The following is a 27,701-nucleotide window of genomic DNA, read 5'->3' on the forward strand; positions in this document are numbered from 1 at the left end:
ATATGAATTATTCCAGAAGGCTGATTAAATCTGACAAAAGCGCCTATAAAATGAGTCAACTTATGAAAAAACGTAGCAAAACGCCATAAGAAATCGCCCAGAAGGCAGAATTTCAATTTTACAACTCCAATTTCAACCTGCTGTACCATTCTATGGGCTTTCCTTGCAGCTGTCGTGTTCCTTTTTCCTCTTTTCGTCTTTTTTCTACAACGATGTTGACTTTTTGCAGGCAGGCTGTGACCTGAGCATGAATTGAAGAACAATAGAAAGATGACAAGGGGAAATGGTGGGAAGCGGAGAAGGAGAGGAACATAAGAGAGAGAGGGGTTGGAAAATTGTGTCAAAACGAAGAATGAGGGGAACACGGGAATAAAAAGAAAGTTGAAGCTTAGACTAATCTTGAGCTGATCCCACTGGCCTAATCTGACCTAACTGAGCTAAGTTTCCACTTTTTCTTCTTCATCTTCGTTTTGTATTTTTTCTTCGTTTCCACTCATTCTTCTTATTTTTCTTCTAAATCTTTCTCTTTCTTCCTCCAACAACTCCTCTACACTCTCATTTCAAGTCCTCTTCTATTGTATCCTTCCTTCCCCTGCAAGTCATCCATCATATTTTTTTTTTAGTCTTTCATCTTTCCCGCACACCAAACTACTTTTGCTTTATTTCATTTGCTTTTCCCTTCTCCTTCCTTCATTAAAAATACTCATTCACCTTTGGCATACTCTTTTATCTTATTGTCAACTCATCCTATCTCATCCTTTTCTTCGTGGATCTTTCAATGTTCTTTCCTATCTACATATCCCACATTTCCTTCTTCTCTTTTCTCATATTTTCTCATTCCTTATCGTTTCTTCATCCTTTTTTCCATCCTCCTCTTTCTCATCTCAATTCTTCTCCTCCTCCTCATCCTCCTCCCTTCTCCTTTTTATTATCTATCATGTCCTTCTCCTCACAATTTTTCTTCATCTGTTTTTCTTTCATCGTCTTTTTCCACTTCTCATAGCTCATACTTTTATACCGTCCCCTTTGCTCTTCATTTTCTTCCTCCTTCACATCCACCACTTCTCCTTGCCCCATCTTCACCTCTTTCTCCTTCTCTCATTTCTTTCCTTCTCCTCTTTCTTCCTCTTCTTTATCTTTCCTCACCTCACGTGCGTTCCCCTCGCATGCGATCTGGAGACAGCAAGCGAATAAGCAGTTAAAACAGACGAATCCAGTTATAATGTTTTGTAATTTTACAACTCTTCATGTTTACGACTCGACATAACAAAACTCATTTGCATACTGGCAACGGCCGTCCGATGTTCGCCCCATCTGTTTGCCCCCGGCTTTCAACAACTATGATTTTGTCGCAACGGTTCAAATGAGCTCAGCTTTCAAACTTTCTACAGTGAGATTCACTCAAAACTGTCATCATTATTCATAAATAACACCAATACTTCCCATTCAATCAATGCTGAATAAAGCTTTCTCCTCGTTCAGTAATATAAAGTAATAAGATCATCTCATTCGCATCTTGAGATAATGTTTTGGTGATAATGTGTAGGCTTTGGTAAAAGTCTGTGATATAATAGGAGGGTGTAAAATAAGTAAAAGTAAAGGACCTTGCAGACGCTAGAATTTATCGTTGAACTCATTTTATTGGAGAAATAAATAATTTTCGTCTGATGAAGAATGTATTAACTGGGACACATTTTGTCAGTCGCTTGACAGTTATTTTGAAAGAAAAACCAGTATGAACGGCTATACAAGATAGTGAAACTATTAAAAGCAGAACTCAACCCCTTAACCCACCTTTTCAACTTTAAAACATTACCTTTCAGGTTATGTTTCCATTTCCTAGCGATCCACTGATGATATGACCAGTCATTAATTAAATCCAATTTCTGTTTAAAATGTGATTATGCTATGGTTGGAAACTTCTCCTAAAGATCCATAATTCAAAAAGAAGTTACAGTTCAATGATTATAGTCTTTGTCTATTGAAGGACACTATTCTCCACTAGGATACATAAGGTTTTCTAATTCAGTTCTTTCAATTTCCTATGCAATTGAGTTTAATTGGCCAGGCCCGTTGAAATAGATAAATAAACCTTTGAACCAAACAGGATGATTTAAATTTAGAATCAACTTAGATCAATAATAAACATGGAGATAAGAAAAGTATTATCAGATTATTAATCAACTGATAGGATCGAACACTCGCTACCCCTGTTCAGATCCCTGTACACCACCCCTGACTGTATTACCAGTCACATATTCATTTTTGTTCAAATCAGTTTTGGAAACTTTCAAAAATAAAAGTCAATTGACAACACAAACCCATATCGCGGATTATAATGTTCGCTATATATAGAGTTCAATTACATAGACCTAGGCTTGAGCATAACAAAAGATTTTTCAGGTATGTAGGTGGTAAGCTTTACAATGCCTTGCAACCTGACTTACAGGATTGTCAATATAGCCAAATGGTAAAGGCCAGATTAAAAAAAATCATTGTTGTGATTGATGATACACAGTTGTTCTTATGAAGGTTTTCATGCTCGAATTTTAATTTTTTTCATGTTTGATTTAGTTTTTGTATGGTTGGGAAATTGAATTATTTATGTAATTATATTGTGTCATAGCACTTATATTTTGCATGGCTTCATCTGTTGACTGAAGAATCGATAATTATCATTTTTAATGTGCTGCCCGCACGGAGAACTGTTTAAATTGCAATATGATTTATTATTTTAGTTTCATTTTTTTCTCTTGATTCTTTCTTGAAATTTTGTTGTTTTTTAAGATATTGTATACTATTAATGTAAGACTCAATATATTCCTTCTTTCATTTTTTTTCTATCTCTTGTTTGATCATTTTCTATTGTGATTAAACATACGAAGAAGGGCCCCACACAGGAGGATTACCTTTGGGGCTTCATTTAGACTATAATAATAAACATTTTGGTGCATGCGTGGGTGTTTGCTACACCAGTTATGTTATTTTATTTCAATTTGTTTGTACAATGTTTGTTTTTGGTCGAATAGATTATTATTATAATACAAATAATCAAATGATCCATACAATGGGGTAATAGATTTGTACTATTTCTTATTCAACTCAGACATGAGAAAGTATTGGTACAATGGAGATTAATAGGTAATTTGGACATTTGATGTTCAATCTTCTTATGATTTGACAAATCAGAATCACTCTCAATTTAAAAAAGTCTACTAGGAAAGTGCAATTGATACTATTGTTGCTACTTGTGAACTCTAAAATACAATGTATTTATGTAAGCTCTAAATTAAGATTCTTTCTTTATTTTAGAAAACTTGAACATAGTCCTGATCGAAAAAAGTCTAATAAGTCCGATAAAAAGAAGATTCAATCAGTTATTTTCAATTTGATGGAGTTGAAAATACAATAAATTCATGAAATGCTACTTCCTTTTAATTTGAGGAATTTCAAACTCTGTCCAGAATCAACAAAATCTGATGCAAATTTTCAATCATTATTATCGTTGTGAACTGTTGAATACAATTCACGAAAGTTCAAAAGTAATATTTTTGCTCATTGAACCGCATGGGAGAATCTGGTTCGATTATTTTTGCAATTCATTCATCCTGCCTCGGCGGAAGCAATAAATCTTTTGCGATTCACTTCTTTTGTGTTCACACTCTCCTTCGTCCTTTGTTGGCGCTCATCCTTTCTATTCCGTTCTTTATCCTTCCTCATCCCATAACCCGGAAAGCTTCTTGTTTGATTCATTGAATCAATGATTCAGAAAGTCGTTTGTTGCAGACGGATCTGGGCTTGAGCCTAATGCTCTGAGGAATTCTCCATGATAATATTCTCTGAAATTTTTGTTTCGAAATATAATCAGCAATGAATGCAATAAATATTCTTCATTATAATAGTGAGAAAATAAATATAATCTAGCAAGAAAATAGGCTACCCAGCAGAAAATTAGTTCTAAGTATAGCTTGATTCTCTCTCATTTGACATGATAAAATAAATGAATAATATGAATAGATTCAAGTCCATGCTTGTATGAATAGCTTTCAGTTCCTTGTCAAAAAACTCCATTTTTGTTTCTATCATTGGGAAAACTTCTACAAATCTACGATATCACTGTGAACATGCGAGTTGATTGATATATCTAACGCCTATAACATTAATTTATTTACAATTTGAATAAGGTGATCTTGTTTCCAAGCTATTTTTTGTAATTGTTAAAGTAAAAACATATCAATGCTCATCTTCCATGAACAGCGATGATTGGATGTATCATTCAGCAATCATTGCAAATAACATCAACGATTACCATTCAATCTACGCTGATAGTTAGAAGTCAATACAAGAGATTATAGAAACAAATAGCTGGAATCGAATAAATTGGAAACAATCAATCTTATCATAATGAATCTATTCACGTTGGAAACAAGTCTCAATTCAAATTCTACTTTGGGTGATTGAAGCTTCAGTTGTCATTATTATTCTACGTATAGTAAATGTGATAAAAATATTATATTGGATTATATAAAAATATTATATTATATTAGATCATATATACATAAAGCATCTTGGGAGCGGTATTATCATTATTTCAAATGGAGGTTTGAAGATTTAAAGTGCTGGTATGAATTTTGAACGATTTCGTACAATGAATTTTTCGCGTCTGCACTTAGTTGGAGATGGAATGTTTTTTGCAAACAGAAGCATTAATGTCAACTTGTCAAGCTAAGTAGCAAAGAGTTTTCATCTGTTCATGACACCAAACACTCGGGATTTGAGATAGAACCGTAATGTTCGCAGAGTTTGAACATAAATTTGACGTTAGAGACATACTAAATTATTGCCTGCTACAGAGAGCATTGTATAACATCCACAGAGATATAAAACATAACTGTAACATAACGTAGTCAAGATTATTTTAAGATATTGAGTAGGGTCCATAATATTATTATTAGCATTAACAAAATTAGCAGTTATAGCATCTGAGTATAACTGGAACAGAACTATACAATTTATATGTTTCAGTGATGACTGTAACATTCACAGTGTCGAAACATACTGTAATAGGCACAATATTGTCTGTTTAAGTGTGGGGTGAAATATTCGCATAATAGACAATAGATTGATGATAGACAAGATGAGATTCAACGTTAACGTTTTTTCTAGGTGAACCGGTATTCAAGTCTACAAAGAGATTCTCTGTTAATAACATCATAGATCAACGTAACGTAACTTAATACTTTAACGTAACATTATTCAAGCGTAGGCCTAACCGTCATTCATTCATCAAACTCTATTTTGAACACCAATTATTGTTGAAACGTTACGTAAAATTACGTTATTCTAGAGTGAACCGTAATTTAGTTATACATCTCTGTAGCGAACATGATACGTTAACGTTGCATGAATGCTACGTCCCTTCTGCCCACAGACACTTGGAGACACGTGACATGACAAATCCGGAAAATTAGGCATACATGCAAAGTGCATCATTAGCAATTAAATTGAACATTATAGGTCAATTAAAATATTTCAATTTGCATGCCCTTCCCCTGCTCTGCTGCGTCTGTGTCCTAAGCTGATAGATGATGTGAATGTACTCATTCGATTTACATTGTAGAATACTATTCTGTATGAAGCGAAACGTTACGTGTCTGACTGGTGTCGTTAAATGTGGAAACACTCATTCAAATCACATTGTAAATATCATTTTGTCTAATACCAGAGACAAGAAATATAGATTACGCTTATCCTTCATCTATGCTAATACGTCACCAAAGTGTCTGAGTGATGTCGTTAGATGTGAAAACACTCATTCACATCACATAGATGGGTACTATTTTGTCTGAAACGTTACGTAGCATGTCTGTCTGATGTCGTTGAATATGAGTACGGTTTATTCAGATTCCCACAGTCAACAGTAGCGTAGCGCTTAATGGATTCCACAATGTAAATAATAATTTGTTCCAGATCTACGCTCTGTCGATTCTGCCGTATAATATTTATATTCTCCCGCCCTGAACCCCAAATCCGCGATCCCCGTTTCATTCCTACACAACACTACCAGAGTGGCAGTCAGTAGTCACTGGTTGCACTGTTGCACTCGCCCATGCTCAATTCCGTGATCCCTGTTTTTTCCGAGTCACCATTGTTGTGAGGATAATGTCGTCAACACTTTGTTGCGTTTGTCAGCAGAAAAAAGCGAGAAACACACAAAAAGCGAAAAATGCTGAAAAAAGTGATGATACCGTGCGTAATTTGCTTTATAGCGATCATTCTTCAGCTCTTTTTTTCCCATGATTCCTCATGAACTTCCACTTGAACTATCTCTCTCCAATTCTCTTTGTCTCCTTTAATTATTCTAATTCATTCGAAATGATCTTTGTTTTTCAGCTCTTCAATTCTCTTTGTCTCTACGATTCTCTCCCAATCTTCTTTGATTTTTCATATCTTCAATTACTATATTTGTTTGTCTTTCTCACCATCCATTCTCTAGAACACATTTTCTCCAATTCTCCATCAGTCTCACTTAGAATTGAACATTTCCACCATCACTTCCAATCTGATTTTCTATCTCTGTTGAATGTTCAGTTGAAGTCCAATAGCGGCGCATCAAACTGAATCTGAAAATGAAAATTTTCCAACATCGATTCTTATTGGAAAGGAATTCATTTATTTTTTTTCTCAATCTCTTACATCTTTTGTGATGTTTCATGGAGTGAATCACAACAGGTCAGGTTCTGGATTTTTGGAAAGTTTTTCAAAGAAGTTGCTCAAAGATTGAATAGTTTTCTATGGAAAGATTATCTATTAAAATGCATTGATAAAGTTTGTCTAACTAAAAAAATAAAGCATATTCATAAAATCACGTTAGATCGTTGAGAGACTTATTAGGCCTACTAAGAGAAAAAGTCTTACATATTCAATACAAGCTATTTTTAATGCAATAATCTCTATGATAGTATGAATTCAAGTCTCTCATTCGTTCTCATAGTACAATATAATAGATAATATATTTGTAATAGATAATACAATCTGTGATGATTTTTGGTCCACAATTTATTTTCTCCGTAGTAGAGTCAATGCTACATAATTCAAGTCTCCAGCTAATGTAATGACGGTTCATTTTTGTGCTGAACTTTTAGCTTAAAATCGATAAGACAATTTGGTGTGGGGGTAATCACTGAGACAGTGGGTCGTCTTAGCCATAAATAGTTCACGATAATCTCAAAATAGTGGTGACAGTCTTCAGAAGGCAAGGCATGCAATTGGAGTAATCGCTTTTTGGTGGTTTGTAACTCACCTAAAGCTGTAGGTAGCCTATAATATAATATAATACAATATTATATGATATACTATTTATATAAAATAGTATACAATAATAATTCATCATTATCAATCCTAATACCTACACATAGCTCCATGATATGAGAATCAGGCTCATCAAAACAGTACAGAGTGTTTCAATAAGGGCTTTACAAAAGATAAGATAAGATAAGATTTATTTGTCATAACAATATGCAATCAGTACTAATATAAATAATATGAATAGGCTACAACTTTGATATTTCATGAAAAATTTTCCTAAAGAGGAACAGAGCTGTTCATGAATTTGGCTCTATTTCTGCAAGAAAATGTACAAAGCAAGTGGAAAATAGCTATAAACACCAATGATAAACAAACAGGTATTATCTGCTACAGTATAGCACTAATACAGTGAAAAAAGAAATAAAAAATACTGCCATTTTCGTATGTTACTCCACTAGAACTACTGTCCTATTATATAGAATATTTAGTGCTATTTTAAAGTGAGACAAGTCAAGTTTTCCTTAGAATAGTTTGAAAGTGAGAAATTGTGACGTAACAAGTGTTAGTGTTAGTTATCTTGAACATTTTTATCTAGTATATCTACTAAAATGTATGCTAAGAAGAATACTATTACAGCCGTAACCTTTGTTGTTCAGTTGTATTGAAGGTGATATCCAAGTTGATTATGAATTGATTTAGTCTACTTGAAATTGTCACAGCCAATGCTCTATTAACAATGCTCTATCAAAAATACATGAAACTAATACCGGTTTCAACACTCTTTTGATCTATTACTCTATAGATCTCTGGGATATCAAAGATATAGCAGCAAAATTTATATCATAAATGAAGCCACATGATTGATAGTTTGTTCTTGGGAGAGCTATTTGGGTGAGTTGTTACCATTGGCTGGGACGTAGCTCAGCTGAGTGTGGGAGCTCCGCCCACATGTGACGTATATTGTCTCAACCAATGACAGCCTTCCACTTCCTTAATCTGCCAACTACCAATTATATTATGGATTAGGTCACAGTACTTAGGCCTACTCTGCTGTTCCATGTTTAAGATTTCAGCCAACTGGTAATGTCGTTTCAAATAGATTAGTTTCTCGAATTTTCATTATGTAAGTGGTTGAAACAACTTGCAGTTATTGTTATTGTTATTGTTTTTGTGACAAATAGCGTTTCTATTCTATTCTATAGTTTATTAGACAGTTACAAAACGGCAATATACAATACAGATTATATTTTTCCCCCAAGAATATTCATATGGAAACGATGAAAAACAGAGAATAACATAAGCTATAATAGATCACATTAGCTATACAATTTCATTTTTTTCAAACATGCTCTCTTCATCAAGTAGGAAAATGAATTCACGCTGGAATAATTTCAGATATGATTACTCAACTTCACCTGAATTTCTCTGAAACGTGTTGAACTGAAAACTACAGATGATGCAATATTTTCTCTCCCAAAACATTCCCCTCGTAAATCTTCTTATCGACATACACGTTATGTTTTGAGCACCTCCCTCTTTTTCAGCACAACGTCCATATAGTGTTAGATTGAAATTAAGCTCCACGTGTAGAATTCAATAACCATAAAAACAAAGGATTGCTTTATTCACTACACTCAAATCTTCTTACTTGCCCAAACGAGTTTGAATCCTACTTGAATCACCAATAGTTTTAAAGCTTGTGAATAAATTCATGTATGTTGAATAGTCTTCAAACTTTTTTGCACAATTCCAAGTAATACCAACTGGAATTCACAAGGAAAATGTATGCTTGAAAAAACTGCTAAAATCCGTGGTGAATTCACGCATATTAAACATTTTCATTTTCCGTTTTTGGAAGGAAAACCATGAAAGTTTCCCTATTTTTTAGGAAGTCAAAAAGTCTCATTTTTGTTATTTAAATCATAAATTCTTATTTCAACGCGCATTCTCTCTATAGTCAGATTCACTCTATATACTACAACATAAACTCTTTCCATTTAACCAATGCTGACAGTTCGAAGTGGTTCTAACTAGAGCAGCTTTGTTTATAGGATTAAGCTTTGGGCAATATAAACGCTGAACTCTGACCTTTCTGCGAGGGAAAGTCCCAGAAATAGTTGAATGGGATGTTTACTCAGTGATATTGTTGTTTCACTTCAACACCTTACATCTTTCTATTTCTGGTTCTTTCCATTCAATAATCCATTGCATCCCCCATTCATGAATATGATACTATTGTATATCGTATTTTGTATAGAATATATTTAAGCTCATTCATTACCGGAAGCCTCGCTTAGCTTTGTGTATTCGAATTTTAGTTTCCCTTGCCATCCTTGAGATATGTGAGTATTTGATCATGTTTTTCATGAATTTTCAGCGCAGGGATACAGAATATTAATTCTGTAATTGACTATTGATATTAATATAATGTACAGTAACTATATGATTATAGTTACTATCCAAAATTGGGAAAGAAGCAGTCTTGGGCCTTTCCCAATCATTCATAGTTGAGAATGATATTGTATCTATCAATGTATAAATGGATAAAAAATATTATGTCTAAATTGTTAGTAATAATGAGTTCAATAATTATGTTGCATTATGTATTTGAGATTTGATTATCGAATCAGCCACTTGAGGCTGAAAATGAAGGAAGAAAAAAAAGGAGAAGAAGAAGAAGTGAAAGGAGAAGTAGGAGAAAATAAGAGATAAGAAGAAGGCAGAAACAAAGTTGTGAAGTTGAAGGTCGACCCTATAAAACAGTAACGACTCAACACTTTGCTGGTAGCTAGGCACAATTATTGCTAAGCTTCAAAATGTGCGCACTTGATACCAACTTGAAATGTTCGGAGACACTTATTGTAGGGTGCGTGGAAGAAAGGAAGGAAGAATATTGTAAGTGAGCAAGTAGAGAAAGAGAAAGAAGGAAGTGAGAACACGAAGATAGGGAGGAAAAGTAGAAGTAAGAAGAAAGCAGAAAAAAGGAGAAAGAGGAGTAGTTGGAGGAGCAGGATGAGGATGAGAAGGAGAGGGAGGAAGTGAAGGAGGAGGAGGATGATGAGGAGGAGGAGGAGGAGGAGGAAAAGGAGAAGGAGGAGGAGGAAAAGCAGTTGGAGGTGGAGGAGGAGAAGAAGAAGGAGAAGGAGTCGATGGCGGAGAAGCAGGAGAAAAGAAGAAGAAGAAGAAGAAGAAGGAGAACGAGAAGCAGAAGATGGAGAGAAGAAGGAGAAAAATAAGGGAAATAGAGTGTCCCTTGAAGGGTTTGTACAATAGAAGGAGAAAAATCGAAATAGAAGGAGTGGGTTTGTGAGAATGGGGATTAAAAGGAAGAATAATAGAGGAAAGAAGATGAGGTTGAAGAAGAAAAGCGTCTAATTCAACCCAAGTCAACGCGTTTTACTACTCATGAAGTACTACTCATCAAATCTGAGAGGTAAAAATTCTCACTGATAAGATAAGAGACTTGAATCCTCTTAATAAAAGGTGACATCTTGCTTTAGCTGGAATTTTGCTAGAGATCTTATGCCACGAGGACCTTTATATTTTCAGGACTTATTTCTTACTATATGAAATACGGTGATATAGGTATTCCAGGAATGTGAGTACGGTACGCGTATGCAAAAGCATGTGGAGTATAATAAATAAATATCGGGGACCGAGCTTCGCTGTGGAGTACAAAAGCATAACAATTTATTACGAAAGAAGGAATTATAATGGCATTCATAGTTCATACAGAAATGTTCTATCCAATCACAGTAAATTGAGATTAATTCCCAGAGGAATGCAACAATTTCCCTCACAAAGGCCCGGTTGCACAAAAGCCGGTTAAATTTTAATCCTGATTAATTTCGCGTGAACCAAATCAGAGAAGACCATTCCAAAAAGATGGATCTACTGGAATTAATCAGGATTGAAAATAACCCTGCTTTTTTGCAACCTGCACTAAGTACCTGATTGAATGATTACAAAAGTTCAACAGCTGAGTCATAATATTTTGACACAGTCCCACACACATGAACTCGCTCACTCACTTCCATCATCAACAGACGACGAAATAATTATTATCAGCTGTTTTTCTAAGGATCAATAATAATATCCTTCTAATGTCCTTCATCGAGTTTTCCCAGGGATGAGACCTAGTGCAATCGAATTTTTATATTATAAACCTACTATGTTCTGAATTTCGTGAGAATCGTTAGAGCCGTTTTCGAGATCCGGTGAAATACAAACATATAAATATCTAAACATCTAAACATCTAAACATCTAAACATCTAAACATCTAAACATTATAAACATATAAACATACAAACAGAAATTGCTCGTTTAATAGTATAGGATAATAATATTTCCCAAATATAACTTGAGTGGATAAAACTCATATAAGTTTGTAGACGATAAGTTGGGGTTAATTCACGATAACGAGTTTTTATGAATGAACAAGCTTGTTGAATTTTCAACTAAATGTTAAGCTACCATTAACAGAGAAGTTTCTACTCAGAAAGTACGTGCTACGATAACGAGCTGTATGGATTAGAAATCTTCTTGAATTTGTAAACTACTATTATAAAAGAAAATCTACTCTGACGGTTGATTTTTCAATGAGAGTGTGGGTAAATCCTGATTTATGATTAATCAGTTAGGTGAAATAAAATTAATCAATGAGGTGGAAAAATATTAATAGTATAAAAAAGAATTGAGAATAAAATTGCAAAGTGCTAAGCTTATGAATTCCAAGTGAAGAAAGGCATTTCCTATCTTATTTTCAGATTTATTTGCTCCCAAGAAGTGAGCTCCTGTGAAAGAGAAATAATTTTCAACTCAATACCGATTATGGTGTCTCTTTCGTGGTTGGTCGGTCGATCTCATTCTCTGATCTGTTTTTTTTTTGTATTTCTGTTTTTCTGTCTACCATTTTGTTTTTATTCCTTATTCATTGTATTGTCTTAGAGTTTATCCTCCATGATCTATCCTCTCGATGAATCTTCCTTCTTGTACTGTATTTTTTATTCAAAATTTTCTACTAATTCTCTGGAGTGTGGATTGATATTTTTGTTATTTTTTCAGAAAGACGATACCCATCGACCTGATTCCTGAGCATTGCTACGAGAAGAACGTGTCATTCTACGTACAGTTGGGTCCTCCTGAGGAAGCTGGTGAGATTTATCTATGAAATTTATCTAATTCAATAAATTAATGATTAGTTCGATTGTCTCTAGCAATGAAGTATATAACTTATTATTAATATCTTATAATAACTGATTAAATTATGGAAATCTATCAAATTTCTAAAATTTGAAATTTTAATCGGTGGACGATCATAGTTAGGCTATAATCGTTGGACATTGTAACTGATGCGATTATTATACAATCGTTCAGTTGAAATTTGACTATCGCCAAGTGAGGTACTTAATAATGAGTTTAAGTAAACGGCTACTGAGTTATTTCTTAATTGAAGATTTTAAAGATGAATACATTTTGAAAATGTTGAGTGTACCACGACTTGACACACATAAAATTCCCACAAAGGGAATTCAGAGAACACAGAGAAGGATACTTCAGAGACCCTTCAGAGTACCCTTCAGAGAAGGGTGCTTCAATATATTAATAAACAATCATTTCCAAGCTGACGAATTAATGCTAAAGATTTCATTTAACTGATTGTGAATTATGAGGGAATGTTCCCTTGGAAAATCCACTTGAATTTAACCATTGATGTCAGAAACTTTCATTGACAATTCATGACATTTGATTCTTCAGATGATGCTATTTTACGAAGGTTGAACTCATTGAATAATTGCAACTTGCTTAAAAAATTTTAAGAAATCATTTATGTACTTGCAATACAAGTATTTTGTAGTTATTCCTTGCTGGAATAAAGTTATTATAATTTCCTTTGCGTCAATCCGCTATAGCTGAATTGTTTCATTATTTTTGTAGTTTGAACTGATTAATCAAGATTTGATTTAATAAAAGGATATTCTGATGATTTAGCTTAATTGTTGGAGTTTTTTTTCAATAAGGCTACATTAATCTTTGTTCCAGGATCAACACCAAACGAAGACTTACTGAAAAAATCACCAGACGAATTAACATTAGACGAGAAAGTAGCACTAGAAGGGCGGCCTAAACTAGGCACTCTCTATAAGATTCAGGTCAACATTAGGGAAAGTGACGAATTCAAGGCAAGTAGTAAAATTGATATTTTGAATTATTATCAATCTATCTCAAGAAATCGATGATTCCATTTTCTGCTATGTTTTATTACTCAGTAGATATCGTTCGGTGGATACGTAGGTATCGTATGCCCATAAATGAAAAAGTAAGCAATAATCTATAATCCAATGTACCTACGGTACAGTACTATGAAGCTCAAAACAGCAGCGTTGTTTAACCACTGACCATGTTCTGTAATTCCATCACGCAGTCCAAGGGACTGCGCCCTATTTCCATTCTACAGCGACCTATGATCCTTATGATATCTTAATATCAGAAGAAGTATAACGTATTCCTACCAAAATTTACGTACATAATATATTCCAATTCTGAGTGCTGTTTTTCAAGTCTGAAGATTGAAGAATTCCACTCGAGTAGACAGGATTTTACATGATTATAAAAACGTTTTGACGTTTTTGTTTTGTTAGTAAGATGATCACCCAATTGTTGAATTCCAGTGTAGGCCTACAAGATCCTTGGTAGTTGGTACCTCAAATTTTAGAAGAAATTAGAAGTATCTTGCAAATCGTATAATATTAAGCAAATGGGAAGTATGCCTATGAAATATAGTTTAATAGTTTATTATGAGTCTTATCCAATAACATTAACTTTAAGTTTCACCTAGAGCACTGTTGATAAGTAGTATCAGTGTATTAGGTAATTGATTCCTCAACTTTCATAAGAAATTAAATCTATCATGCACATGAAAAGAATAGAATAACTACTGCTACATAAGGATCAGACCTGAACATATTGTGAGCTTTTCATGTGAGTACTTATATCTTGTCACTTTAATTTCAGAACACAGTTGATAAGTTGATAGAGAAGAGTGGATCTTCAGCGCTAACCGTTTCAACGACATCGTGGAAAGAACAGTTCACGGAAGCAGTAAGAGTAAATGCAGGTCTGTTCAAACCAAAATATTAATCTATTCTAATCATTTGATTTTTTATAAAAATTAGACAAAATTAATATCACTAGCATTAGTAGGTTCAAATTTATAAACCTTTTCAGTGACATCTTGGAGAGAAAAGTGTAACGAAGACGTTGTACAGCCTTCCATGTAGTATTTTATAAAGAAGCACAAAGCAAGATTGAAATACTCAAATTCTATTTATATAACTATATTTATTATTAAGCTACCATTTCATCAAGTTTCAAACACACATTCGAACTCGTACAATCACATCGTCATCTGCTCATCTGGATCAATAATAGATGCAATAAGTGCTAGTATCGACCTCAGCAAAAAAGCGTATTGTGCTTATTAGGATAATTAAGCTTTGAATGTTATAATTACATCTAACAGTGAATCTTTTATCATGTATACCGTGAATAATTTCTTTGTAAATTAAAATTCCAGGAGGAGATGATGAAGAAGGAGAGGGTGATGAACCTAGTGAACCCTCTGTCTTTGATTATGTGATGCACGTTCTTTCTGTATTTTGGAAAGTATTATTTGCGTCAGTGCCACCCACAGGTATGTACAAACTCTTATCTGTATCAAATTCATCCTCATTTCTACAATTTTCACATTTTATTTGTAATATTTTTGTATTTATTCAAATGCTATAGAGATATCAAACTCTTCACAATTTCCATCCAGTCTATTTTTGAATTTATATTTATCTTTTTCATTATAATTAAAAGTGGAAACTCAATAAAAAACTGCATTAATGAAGTCTTGAACTCAAAAATGAAAACTTACGTTCTTATTTCAAAATTATCCATATAAACTTTGTTAACTGAATGATTAATTTGAAATATAAGATATTTAGGCTTTCTGTACTAATTAATAAACACAATATAAAAACCTTGTAGTACCCTTTATTATTGAAAACTTTAAAATATTTCAACAACAGTAAAGTTAAAAACTACTAGTTTGAAGTTTAAAACTTTAAGGTTTTCAATAATAAAGGGTACTACAAGGTTTTTATATTGTGTTTCATAATTTGTACAAAAGATATCACTATACTTTATTCGTTTAAATAGGTAGCAATTCATGGATGACAACAACTTCTTTCTTTACTTTCGTCTATTTCTTTCATTTCTTACTGTATTTTTCATATACTTTTCTCAACTTACCTCTATACATAACTTTTACTGCTATATTTAAAATTCCATAATCTAGTGGTTTGAATGCTTCTACTCATAACAAAAATAATATAGGCCCACTTATAATTTTGTTTACTTCTGAGATTTTTTGAAATTACTTTCTGCTTGGACTTTTGTTGCTTTTGCTTTTTGCTTTTGGGATTAATTTACTATCTTGACTTTCTCAATTAATTTTTGCACTTTACACGCTTTATTTATTTAAACTTTATTCGCTGATACAAGTAGATTTGAGCTGCAGAAGCCTGCATGGATTTCATTGTACGTTTTTGCACTTTCATAAATTTTATTGCCTATTCTGACTTATAACCAATTTTTTATTGATTATAATCAGAAACTTTGTACCGCAATATATTGGACTACAGCTTGCTATATCTTAGATTGGAAGAAACAGAGCTTCAGCCTAGAATGTTTGAAAACTTATGTTTAGAAATTACATAATATAAAATAATTTGAATTCGAATCCACAAGAAGACTAAATCTGCTTTAATACAGTAACATCAGTTGATTAAGTTCATACTTGAGTTTTTTGAGGGTTTGGGTCGAAATAGGGTTTAGTTGAGGTATTTGGCTTCAGACAACTCCCAGAAACTCAAGCTAATGCATAAGCTTCTATTATGTTTTACGCTTACCGGTTCCGATCAGTATTGATCAGATTTTATTATTAGTATATATATTGTATAAAGGATGATTTGCATCATGATAAATAGGAGAAATCATATTGATACGGTATTCTTCAAGTGTATTTGGTTATAGGCTTGAATCATTCTTTTGGGAAGTACCTATTAATGAACCAATCACAGAGCCACTAATTAAACATTTTCCAAGCATCGTTTATTCCTTTACTCATATTATTTATCACTGTATTTAATCACTTGGACTTATTCACACAAATCCTGCAATATATATGAATGATGATGATAAAAAACACAATTGCATGAACATTTCCCAAAAGAGCCATCAATACTTCTCACTCTAGTGATTAAAATCAAGTAGTTCGTTTCAAACTTGTTTCAAAATCATATAACTTTGATTCATAAGCTGTAGGCATAATATGGTATCAATAATGTAATGTAAAAACAATTCATGAGCAATAATGAGAAACAAATTTCATGAAGCACCGAATCATGAATGAGCGTATATTTTTTCAAGACAAATCAAGCTTGGAAATATTAATGCATGACTATTTTAGACAGAGCCATCAATATTATTTGTCACTGTTGATGTTCTGCTAGCATTAAGGCTTATTAGTTTCATAAATTTAAGTACCGTAGATGTTTAGCTTTAAGCCTGTGAATCAAGTTAAGCTTCAATTAGTAGCCTGTCATTGTATGTTGGGTTATGCATAAGAGCACATTATCATTAAACTCATAGTAATTATTATATCGCATGTCATAATGTCATTAGTTTGAAAACAAGAAAACCTTTTCCTATTTCAAGCACTATAGGTAAATTACCTGAATAATTATTTTTCAAAATAATAATTCATTGAGAAAAATTAGTAGCCTATGAAGCTTTTCTATGCTTCTATTGTGCTATTATAAGCTGTAAATGTTACCATAGGCAACAGCCTTGTAACAATTGTCAATGAATATCTTATCTTATCTTATAAGCTGTGAGTATTGACTGTAAGATATTTGTATTATAAATATCAATTACCGTAGATCTTGTTCCAAGCAATGTTAATAAAGCACTATTCTCACTTCATAATAGATGAAACATTGAAAAGAAATCAAAAGTAAAATACCTTATATACGGTATTGATATAATTCATTAGGCTTATCTTATTCAGCCGTCGTGGTCCTCCTCACGCTTGGGATTATCCAAACGATAAAAAATAATGTTAGATAGTTCACAACATAACTTGAGCTACATACTGAAATAATAATAAATTGTGAATTTTTAAGAGTAGCTGTGAAACTCTGACTAATTATTTATCTATTGTCTAGCCAGAGAAACATATCTTCTAGATACTGTGTATCATATATTTGTAAATCATTGTTGTTATAGGTAGGCTACTCATTGTTTCTGTTGCTCTTTGTGAGCTGTTCGTATGAATATTCCTCACTCCTCACTTCAAGTAGGCATTGATGTTGAGCTTGAAAACTAGCGCATGCTCCATTTGATTTATATAGTCTTCATCAAATTTTGCACCATATGGATCACTCTATTTTATATAAGAATAGTATCTTTTTCATGGCACCAATATTATCAAAATAGTTGAATCACTCTATTTTATATCAATTGAAGAATAGTATTTTACTCATGATAGCCTACCAAAAATATTATCAAACGCAATCAACATCTGGGAATAACCACAGAGAAGGAGAATCCCTTTCACTTTGTGAAATAACCAATAGTGAACTTGCAATAATTATTGACGGTAGGATAGTACTTCACTAATCGATTAACGTTGGTCATGTGTGTGAATGTTGTTGTACAGATATTTGGTCAGGCTACTTGTGCTTTGTGTTGTCGATAATGTGGATCGGCGTGCTGACTGCGTTCATCGGAGACCTGGCCTCGCACTTCGGGTGCACCGTGGGGGTCAGGGACTCTGTCACCGCCATCACCTTTGTGGCTCTCGGCACCAGTGTACCAGGTGGGTCCACGGTCACCCGTACAACACCGGGTGGGTGGGTGCGTTACTTGACTGTACCGTAGAATAAAACAATCTGGGTAGCCTACTGTCAGAGAAGTCTTATACGATTGGAGGAAGTTTTTCAGATTAGACTTCTCTGAATGTACCCAGAGAGAGAGAGAGAGAGAGAGAGAGAGTTAAATCCTCGTATATTGATTATTGATTGGTTTTCACTTGAAAAAAAGCTGGATTGTTTAAGGAAAACATAAAATGTGAAATATGGATTAGCCCTTTCAAATCTCTGAAGATTCCATGCAGCATATGGAATCCGATGTCTTGAAATACTCATTCTATTGATCCTGTATGAGAGAGAGTATGTGCACACAGAAAGCGGTCAGCGGTCAGAGCGGTCTTGGAAAAATATATAGATATATAGATCTATAATATCCTTCCAAGATGGCTGAAACTCGAAACGCCTGATCGCTCTCTGTATGCACACACCCTAGTCTAATTACACGCAAATTGATTTTCCGTCGTCCTTATGAAGTCTATTAGATTGAACATAACTTGTCAAACTTATGATGTGTTCTAATGTTTGTCAGTTCCGTTTAATCTAGTAGATCTCATGAAGACGTAAAAAATGAAAGCCCAAAATTCTATACCGTATGTATGTAACTGGCTTTATTCCCTTATATAGTTTTAGAATAAAACACGACATTAAAATACGGTTGAACACTTTCATGTAAAAGCTTCACGCTGAATACGAGACAGTGTCTTGAAATATGCATTCTATTATAGGATCCACAAAACATGTAGGCTTAGTAGACATTTCATTGTAGAAGTGAGAAATTGTTTTTCAAATTAATTTATTGATAATATGATCAACAATAATTGAAGTAGAATGGCAACTTCAGCGAAGTTATTAGAATTCCGGCCTCAACAAAAAGGGAGGAAGCTATTATGGAATCAACTAACGGTATTTAATAACACATTGACCTTTTCATGAAGATTTCTATAAATCTATCGAAGAGATCATAATTTCTATAGAACGAGGAATAGTAATATCTATGTTGTATGTTCTCACTGAAGAAGAATATGACATTACAGTCAAGTAACTGCACTCAGATATTAATAATTGTTAGTTGAACCATTACATAACTATTCCTATTCTCAACCATCCGATCCTATTCCCTTTGCCTCGTTTTCACCCTTTTCTACCTAATCTTCCACTACCTCTTCTCATGTCATCATCAACCGTGTCTATTTATGACATGTCGCACACTTCTAGAAACATCACTACGTCATTTTGTAATGACAAAATGACCTGCACTGATCAAATGTATAATAAAGGAAATATGTGAGAAATTATGCGATTATGTCACGCACTTCTAGAACCATCACTTCATCAGCCAAATCTTAAATTTCATCTGCACTCCAACACTTGTTAAATTTATTATACAGGTGTAAGAAATTATGCGAATGTCATTTTTGGGACTCACATTCATGAATAATCATTACTTCTTATCATGGAATCAATATGAGTGACTTCTATAAGAGAAGTTGACCTCTCTGAGGAATGACTTCAAATGTACAGTATTGGAATATAACATCATACATCACAACATATCATCAAGCATACAAAAAATATATATTGTAAAATATTAGAGTGTTGCTGGTAGCAAAAAATACTTATCATTCATGTAGTAAACAATAACTATTATTTTTACAAATTTCTTATGTACATAGAATTAATTTTATTCATAAAGTATATTTTATGGCTATAAAACATATTGAATACTATGATTGTATTTCACATCCTTGATTTTCTTCCATGAAACTGTGTCAAGCACCGTATTCTTTGTACTATGTAATTAAGTACCTACTATCATTGTATTGGTAAAATATGTAATTTAGAGAAGAGGAGTATAGCTCTAGCAAACTCTAGGCATACTTCAACTTTCATAATCTTGTATTAGCCTATTTCAAGTTAATAACTATGACAGTCAGGTACTTAAATATATAATTTTGTAAATCATTGTATCATATAATATAGCTCCAACTTGGGAGAGAGATTCTGAGATAATTTATTATGTCAATTACGTCATATCATTTAGCCTAAGGTATTCAGGTAGAAAAATGAGGTCCAACTTATACAATAAAATTAGAATTTATAACAGATAGTCGATGTTTTATGTATGATCTGGAGAAATATTGAGACTATCAAATATGATGTGAATGGATTATAATTTTATTTGTGAATCTATTACAGTACAGAGTATATGAGCCAGGAAAAATGTTGTAAAAAAATTTTTTTGAGTGAAAACTCGATATTCAAAGCTAATAGTCTGCACATTGTACTAAATCAGTTCGAAATTCAATTTCATTTTGAGCTAACGATATCTAGATGAATTCACAGCAATTAATTATCAAGATCTCAAAAAATTGTAGTCTGCTGGCATGAATTCCTATAAATTGTAGCCTGGCATATTCAATGTCAATATATATTCCACTGTTTTTAAAATGTTTTAAATCTTGTATAGAATCTATTTGATTTATATTTTTTTTGTATAAAGTTATTCAGCACTTTTCTTCAATAAATGAGTAAGAATATAGTAGAATTGGTGGCTCTGAAGCACAGACTTGCCTACTTGAGGTATTTTGTAAAATGTATTTCTGTAAAGATCAATACTTATTCAACAGCACATCTATTAACTCTGTAAAATAAATAATTCTTTCCAAATTGTTTAAGCTCACGATATTCCACCATCTAGGTTTTGTTCGATGTACGAATCACAATATTCCAAATGTATATATGTAATCAAATTTTATTGTTTTCTATTCGTGTTTTTAAGTGGGTAGAACTACGTTTTGAACAAATTTAGTTTATTCTTATAGGAAGATCGACAATATACAATGTACGGTACCGTACATTATACAGTAACCTCCTGCCATTTATATAGAACTTGCCATACAAATTTCAGGCATTTTTTCCGAATATTGAATACTGTTGTATGAGATAATAACCATAGAGAGATCTCATACGGTACTATCTTTACACAATAATATCAATCACATAGCAGATTATATTTTCATGCTGAACAAGCTCTGTGAAACTTGTGGAAAATCTGTATGTCTCATGATTATTCTAGCATTTAAACAATTCAATCCAATTTCTTATTATTTTTGTGAATTTGTGAAGTGGCTCGTTTCTCAGAACTTATTTTTTGTGTGCTTGTAATTTACCTAACAACCTCGTGTGTTGTGACTTTTGTTATTATGATTTGTGTTTAACTGTTCTGTGTGATAATTTTCTGTTCCCAGTTTTTGGGTTTGAAGTGTTATTGCGAGTGAAGTAGCTCAAAAGAGTGTTTATATTTCCTGTATTCCGTTTCACGCTTTTCTGTGTGCGTTTCTTTCTCTTCAACTGTTTTCTATCTCCAAATCTGTGTTTCTATGTTAATTATTCTATATTAGCTATTTGTTATATCGATTACTGTATCTGTAACGTTTCCATGTGTCATATTCTACGTAGAACAGAAGCAAGTACAGGTGAGTGTGATGGTGACACTTTTCCGGTGATAGATGAGATGATGATAGTTTTTCACTTTCATCCCTACCAGCGAGATTCGAACCTACGATCAGGTAACGCTAGCAGACTGAACGTCGTCTCGGCTATAACCATCTTCGAGTCAGTCATTGAGAAAACTTTGATAAACAAAGTCTATCAGATCGAACCCTTGAGTTTTGTATGGACGGTATTTAAATAGATTTTCTTACACGATTTCAAGTAAATTTTTGAGGAAGTTATCTGTTATGGAACAATAGAAAAGTGACACATGGAAACGAATAATGAATGAATATCAATTAAAATATTTCTCTGTATTGTAGGCAAACGTTTATTCTATCAATTATTGATTATCAATTCTCACATTTATTAATAATATAATGATTGATTAATAATTTAAAAAAATATTGTTTATCCAATTAAATTATATGAAAGTGTTATATATGAATATAAATTCATTAATCTTATAAACAGTTATACGATACATATAAAAACGGCAACAATGTTTATAAATTGACGCCACCTTGAATTGACTAATGGATGAAAATGTATAAGTAGCCAATGGCCAATATAAAAGTATCAAGCTTGATTCTCACATATTTGAGTGATGGTAAAAGTGACCATGCAGTGAGAATATATTAATCCTATAAGTTCTAATCGTGACTATTCTTACTTGTTCGGCCGTGCTGAGTGGAAGTAGTTCAATCAGAACTCATGGAAACTATATTTTCATGTGCAGGTCACTTTGTTACGGATACGTGGCAATCCAGCTTTTATATTGCACTTTATACAGCTGTAACAGGGATGACTTGAATCTCAGCAGCTATAGAAGGCGGTGGAAAACGAAACGTGTCCACTATTATGCTGGCCTGGGCTATCATTTACTCTGACGTGGAAATGTTAAGAAAATATGACGTTATTTCCAATAACATGAATCTCACGGTAGCTCTACACCTCTTTAGTAAGAGGATAGGATATACTTTTAGGGTATGTTAGAAGTGTATGATTGGATTAGTTGATGATGTGGCTTTTTGTAGCCATCTGCAACGGATGGGCGTGCTTTTGGTTTTCGATAATGTGGATCGGCATCCTGACGGCGATCATTGGTGACGTCGCCTCCCACTTCGGCTGCAGCGTCGGCATGATAGACAGCGTCACGGCCATCACACTTGTTGCCATGGGAACCAGTTTGCCAGGTAACGCTAGCCTCTAGGCACTGTAAATAGCTCCCAGGATGAGGTCAGTATTTTGGCTTGAGTGGAGGTTTTAGTGTGGCTTCTTATTTTTAACGAGCAATATGATAATTAATTTATTATAAAATAATAATACAAATGCGGATACCAGATATAATCATTTAACGAGCAATAATATCAAGATGGATAATACATTAAAATACTTCTTTGTCGATTGTAATGCTATGACTCAACCATTTTCGAACTCATAATTTAAATCTGGGAAAGGAGTATTAGAGGCATCATCTTCACCTTTGTATCTATTAACTATTTCTGTATCTCACAAGGTGTAGCCTAATTGTATGAATTTTGCTTGGTTATATGTTGTGATGATTGGAACGTCTAAAACTGTATGAATCAATAACAAAAATTTACTTTCTCAACCACTCTTCAGTCAGTCAACTTTCTTGGAAAACATCCTACACTACCACCCCAACTACCAAATGACCACCTTCCTATTACAACTTTCTTTCCCAACTACCGTATATCCATCACCTTCCTATAACAACTTCATTCCCAGATCTATTAGTGCTAATTGTTTCAAATCAATGTTGAACTGTTAATTGGTACGGTACCGTACATTATACAGTAACCTCCTGCCATTTATATAGAACTTGCCTTACAAATTTCAGGCATTTTTTCCGAATATTGAATACTGTTGTATGAGATAATAACCATAGAGAGATCTCATACGGTAGCCTACTATCTTTACACAATAATATCAATCACATAGCAGATTATATTTTCATGCTGAACAAGCTCTGTGAAACTTGTGGAAAATCTGTATGTCTCATGATTATTCTAGCATTTAAACAATTCAATCCAATTTCTTATTATTTTTGTGAATTTGTGAAGTGGCTCGTTTCTCAGAACTTATTTTTTGTGTGCTTGTAATTTACCTAACAACCTCGTGTGTTGTGACTTTTGTTATCATGATTTGTGTTTAACTGTTCTGTGTGATAATTTTCTGTTCCCAGTTTTTGGGTTTGAAGTGTTTGTTTGTTTGAAGTGTTATTGTGAGTGAAGTAGCTCAAAAGAGTGTTTATATTTCCTGTATTCCGTTTCACGCTTTTCTGTGTGCGTTTCTTTCTCTTCAACTGTTTTCTATCTCCAAATCTGTGTTACTATGTTAATTATTCTATATTAGCTATTTGTTATATCGATTACTGTATCTGTAACGTTTCCATGTGTCATATTCTACGTAGAACAGAAGCAAGTACAGGTGAGTGTGATGGTGACACTTTTCCGGTGATAGATAGGATGATGATAGTTTTTCACTTTCATCCCTACCAGCGAGATTCGAACCCACGATCAGGTAACGCTAGCAGATTGGAGGTCGTCTCGGCTAACCATCTTCGAGTCAGTCATTGAGAAAACATTGAGAAAACTTTGATAAACAAAGTCTTTCAGATCAAACCCTTGAGTTTTGTACGGACGGTATTTAAATAGATTTTCTTACACGATTCCAAGTAAATTTTTGAGGAAATTATCTGTTATGGAACAATAGAAAAGTGACACATGGAAACGAATAATGAATGAATATCAATTAAAATATTTCTCTGTATTGTAGGCAAACGTTTATTCTATCAATTATTGATCATCAATTCTCACATTAATTAATAATAATGATTGATTAATAATAAAAAAATATTGTTTATCCAATTAAATTATATGAAAGTGCTATATGAATATAAATTCATGTATCTTATAAACAGTTATGCATTTAAAATTGGCAACAATTTTTATAAATTGACGCCACCTTGAATTGACTAATGAATGAAAAATTATAAGTAGCCAATTGCCAATATATGTAAAAGCATCAAGCTTGATTCTCACATATTTGAGTGATGGTAAAAGTGACCATGCAGTGAGAATATATTAATCCTATAAGTTCTAATTGGGACTATTCTTACTTGTTCGGCCGTGCTGAGTGGAAGTAGTTCAATCAGAACTCATGGAAACTATATTTTCATGTGCAGGTCACTTTGTTACGGATACGTGGCAATCCAGCTTTTATATTGCACTTTATACAGCTGTAACAGGGATGACTTGAATCTCAGCAGCTATAGAAGGCGGTGGAAAACGAAACGTGTCCACTATTATGCTGGCCTGGGCTATCATTTACCCTGACGTGGAAATGTTAAGAAAATATGACGTTATTTCCAATAACATGAATCTCACGGTAGCTCTACACCTCTTTAGTAAGAGGATAGGATATACTTTTAGGGTATGTTACAAGTGTATGATTGGATTAGTTGATGATGTGGCTTTTTGTAGCCATCTGCAACGGATGGGCGTGCTTTTGGTTTTCGATAATGTGGATTGGCATCCTGACGGCGATCATTGGTGACGTCGCCTCCCACTTCGGCTGCAGCGTCGGCATGATAGACAGCGTCACAGCCATCACACTTGTTGCCATGGGAACCAGTTTGCCAGGTAACGCTAGCCTCTAGGCACTGTAAATAGCTCCCAGGATGAGGTCAGTATTTTGGCTTGAGTGGAGGTTTTAGTGTGGCTTCTTAATTTTTAACGAGCAATATGATAAATAATTTATTATAAAATAATAATACAAATGCGGATACCAGATATAATCATTTAACGAGCAATAATATTAAGATGGATAATACATTAAAATACTTCTTTGTCGATTGTAATGCTATGACTCAACCATTTTTGAACTCATAATTTAAATCTGGGAAAGGAGTATTAGAGGCATCATCTTCACCTTTGTATCTATTAACTATTTCTGTATCTCACAAGGTGTAGCCTAATTGTATGAATTTTGCTTGGTTATATGTTGTGATGATTGGAACGTCTAAAACTGTATGAATCAATACGGTAACAAAAATTTACTTTCTCAACCACTCTTCAGTCAACTTTCTTGGAAAACATCCTACACTACCACCCCAACTACCAAATGACCACCTTCCTATTACAACTTTCTTTCCCAACTACCGTATATCCATCACCTTCCTATAACAACTTCATTCCCAGATCTATTAGTGCTAATTGTTTCAAATCAATGTTGAACTGTTAATTGGTACGGTACTGTAAATTCAACTATAGTACCGCCATATCAAATCATTGTAATAACATATTTTATGAAATTTGTTTTTCAACAGTGCATGTGATATACTATAAATAGTGAATAAAAATATGAATCTCAGTACCCTTTCAAATTATTTTGTCACAACATGTTTCAGACATTAGGCCTGATGCAATTTTCAAGTGATGACATAATAATAAGTGATAACATGTTGTGACGGAATAATTTAAAAGGATACTGAGATTTATATTAAAAGTAGCCCTAAAGAAATAAGACACTATAAATCGTATATGATACTAAATATTACAAATCTCCTATGATTTGTCTTAAATGCACTGGAAATTATATCTTTTTCAAGTGAAATCTCTGGAATGGATTTTTTTCCAATTTCTCTATGACCTTATAAGAGATTTCAAGTATTTCATGGTATTACTTAGGCCAATGATACCCCAATCTAATCCCCTTTTTCTTGTGTTTTTCCTCTCTTCTAGAGACTACGATAACCAGGATAACACATTCGAAAGTTCAGTGGGCAATGTGATAGCAGAGTCAAACGAATAGTAGAATTCTTTTTCTATGTTATCATGACGAGTAGAAGTAGTATATTCTTTTCTCTATGGTGATGAGCAGCAAAGTTGTGAAACTACCATTGATTCTTATGAAAGTATTCACACATTTGCAGTCTATCAATGTGTGAACACTTCCATAAGAATCAATTGAACTTTTCCGCTGCTCAGCACGGCTTTGAACTTTTTTGAAATTTATTTCACAAAATCCTATTACATGCCACCTACAGTTCAAGTGTTTTGTGATATCTTATCATTTCCTATGCCACAATCTAATCCCTTCTTTTGTGTGCGTATTTGTCTCTTTCAGACACATTCGCGAGCAAAGTGGCGGCCATACAGGACAACACAGCTGACAACTCAGTGGGCAACGTGACTGGCAGTAATGCGGTGAATGTGTTCCTGGGCATAGGCGTCGCCTGGTCCATAGCCGCCATCTACCATTCCTTCCATGGCAACCAGTTCCTAGTCAGCCCCGGAAAGTGAGTAATATTGAATTGGATAGGATTTTTCTTTCCTCAATACTGTAATTGAACAATTCAATCTCAAATACATAATAATATAGAATACAGCCTAAATAATAAATCTTCAGCTGTGTTGTTGTAGTCTTTAGTTACACTCTCATCGATTTTCGGACGCACGATTTTCGCCGTCCTTATGAATTCTAATAATTGATATATAGATGAAACAATGTACCTAGCTTCATTGGATTGAGCATAACTTGGCAAACAGATGATGTGTTCATGGTTTTGCCAAGATCCGTTCAATTTGGTAGATTTTACAAGGACGGCAAAAAATCGATGTGTAACTGGCAGTAGTTGAGCTGTACAGCTGAATATGTGACTGATTAGGCGACAAAACCTGTTAATGTCATGATATATCAATGTTATAATATTTAATTTAGGAAGTAGTTGACAACATTTATCTGTGTTGATATTCATTATTGAATGGTGAAATACTACAACATAACATTTGGGCTCTGACTCTCGGTCGTATGTGTAGGTATCTATGAATGCCACGAGAGATGAGAGGGATGCCACTTGAATGCATTACGAACGAGAGAAGTGAAGAAAATTA

General features: G+C 33.6%; 1 protein-coding gene across 2 annotated transcripts in view; it reads left to right on the top strand.

The window, feature by feature from the left end:
* The window catches only part of LOC111056529 (sodium/calcium exchanger 1), a 287,005-nt gene that overhangs the window by 252,055 nt on the left and 7,249 nt on the right, over positions 1-27,701 (top strand). Inside the window, exons 2-7 of one of the 2 annotated variants that reach the window (XM_039425901.1) lie at positions 12,374-12,462; positions 13,352-13,491; positions 14,324-14,426; positions 14,886-15,002; positions 18,078-18,236; positions 26,935-27,106. In XM_039425901.1, coding sequence (XP_039281835.1) covers positions 12,374-12,462; positions 13,352-13,491; positions 14,324-14,426; positions 14,886-15,002; positions 18,078-18,236; positions 26,935-27,106 — 780 coding nt within the window. Of the gene's footprint in view, positions 1-12,373; positions 12,463-13,351; positions 13,492-14,323; positions 14,427-14,885; positions 15,003-18,077; positions 18,237-22,817; positions 22,977-26,934; positions 27,107-27,701 lie in introns of both variants that reach the window. The other variant, XM_039425902.1, reaches the window with a different exon arrangement.

The sequence above is a fragment of the Nilaparvata lugens genome, chromosome 4 (genome assembly GCF_014356525.2).
Source record: "Nilaparvata lugens isolate BPH chromosome 4, ASM1435652v1, whole genome shotgun sequence".
Taxonomy (NCBI): Eukaryota; Metazoa; Arthropoda; class Insecta; order Hemiptera; family Delphacidae; genus Nilaparvata; species Nilaparvata lugens.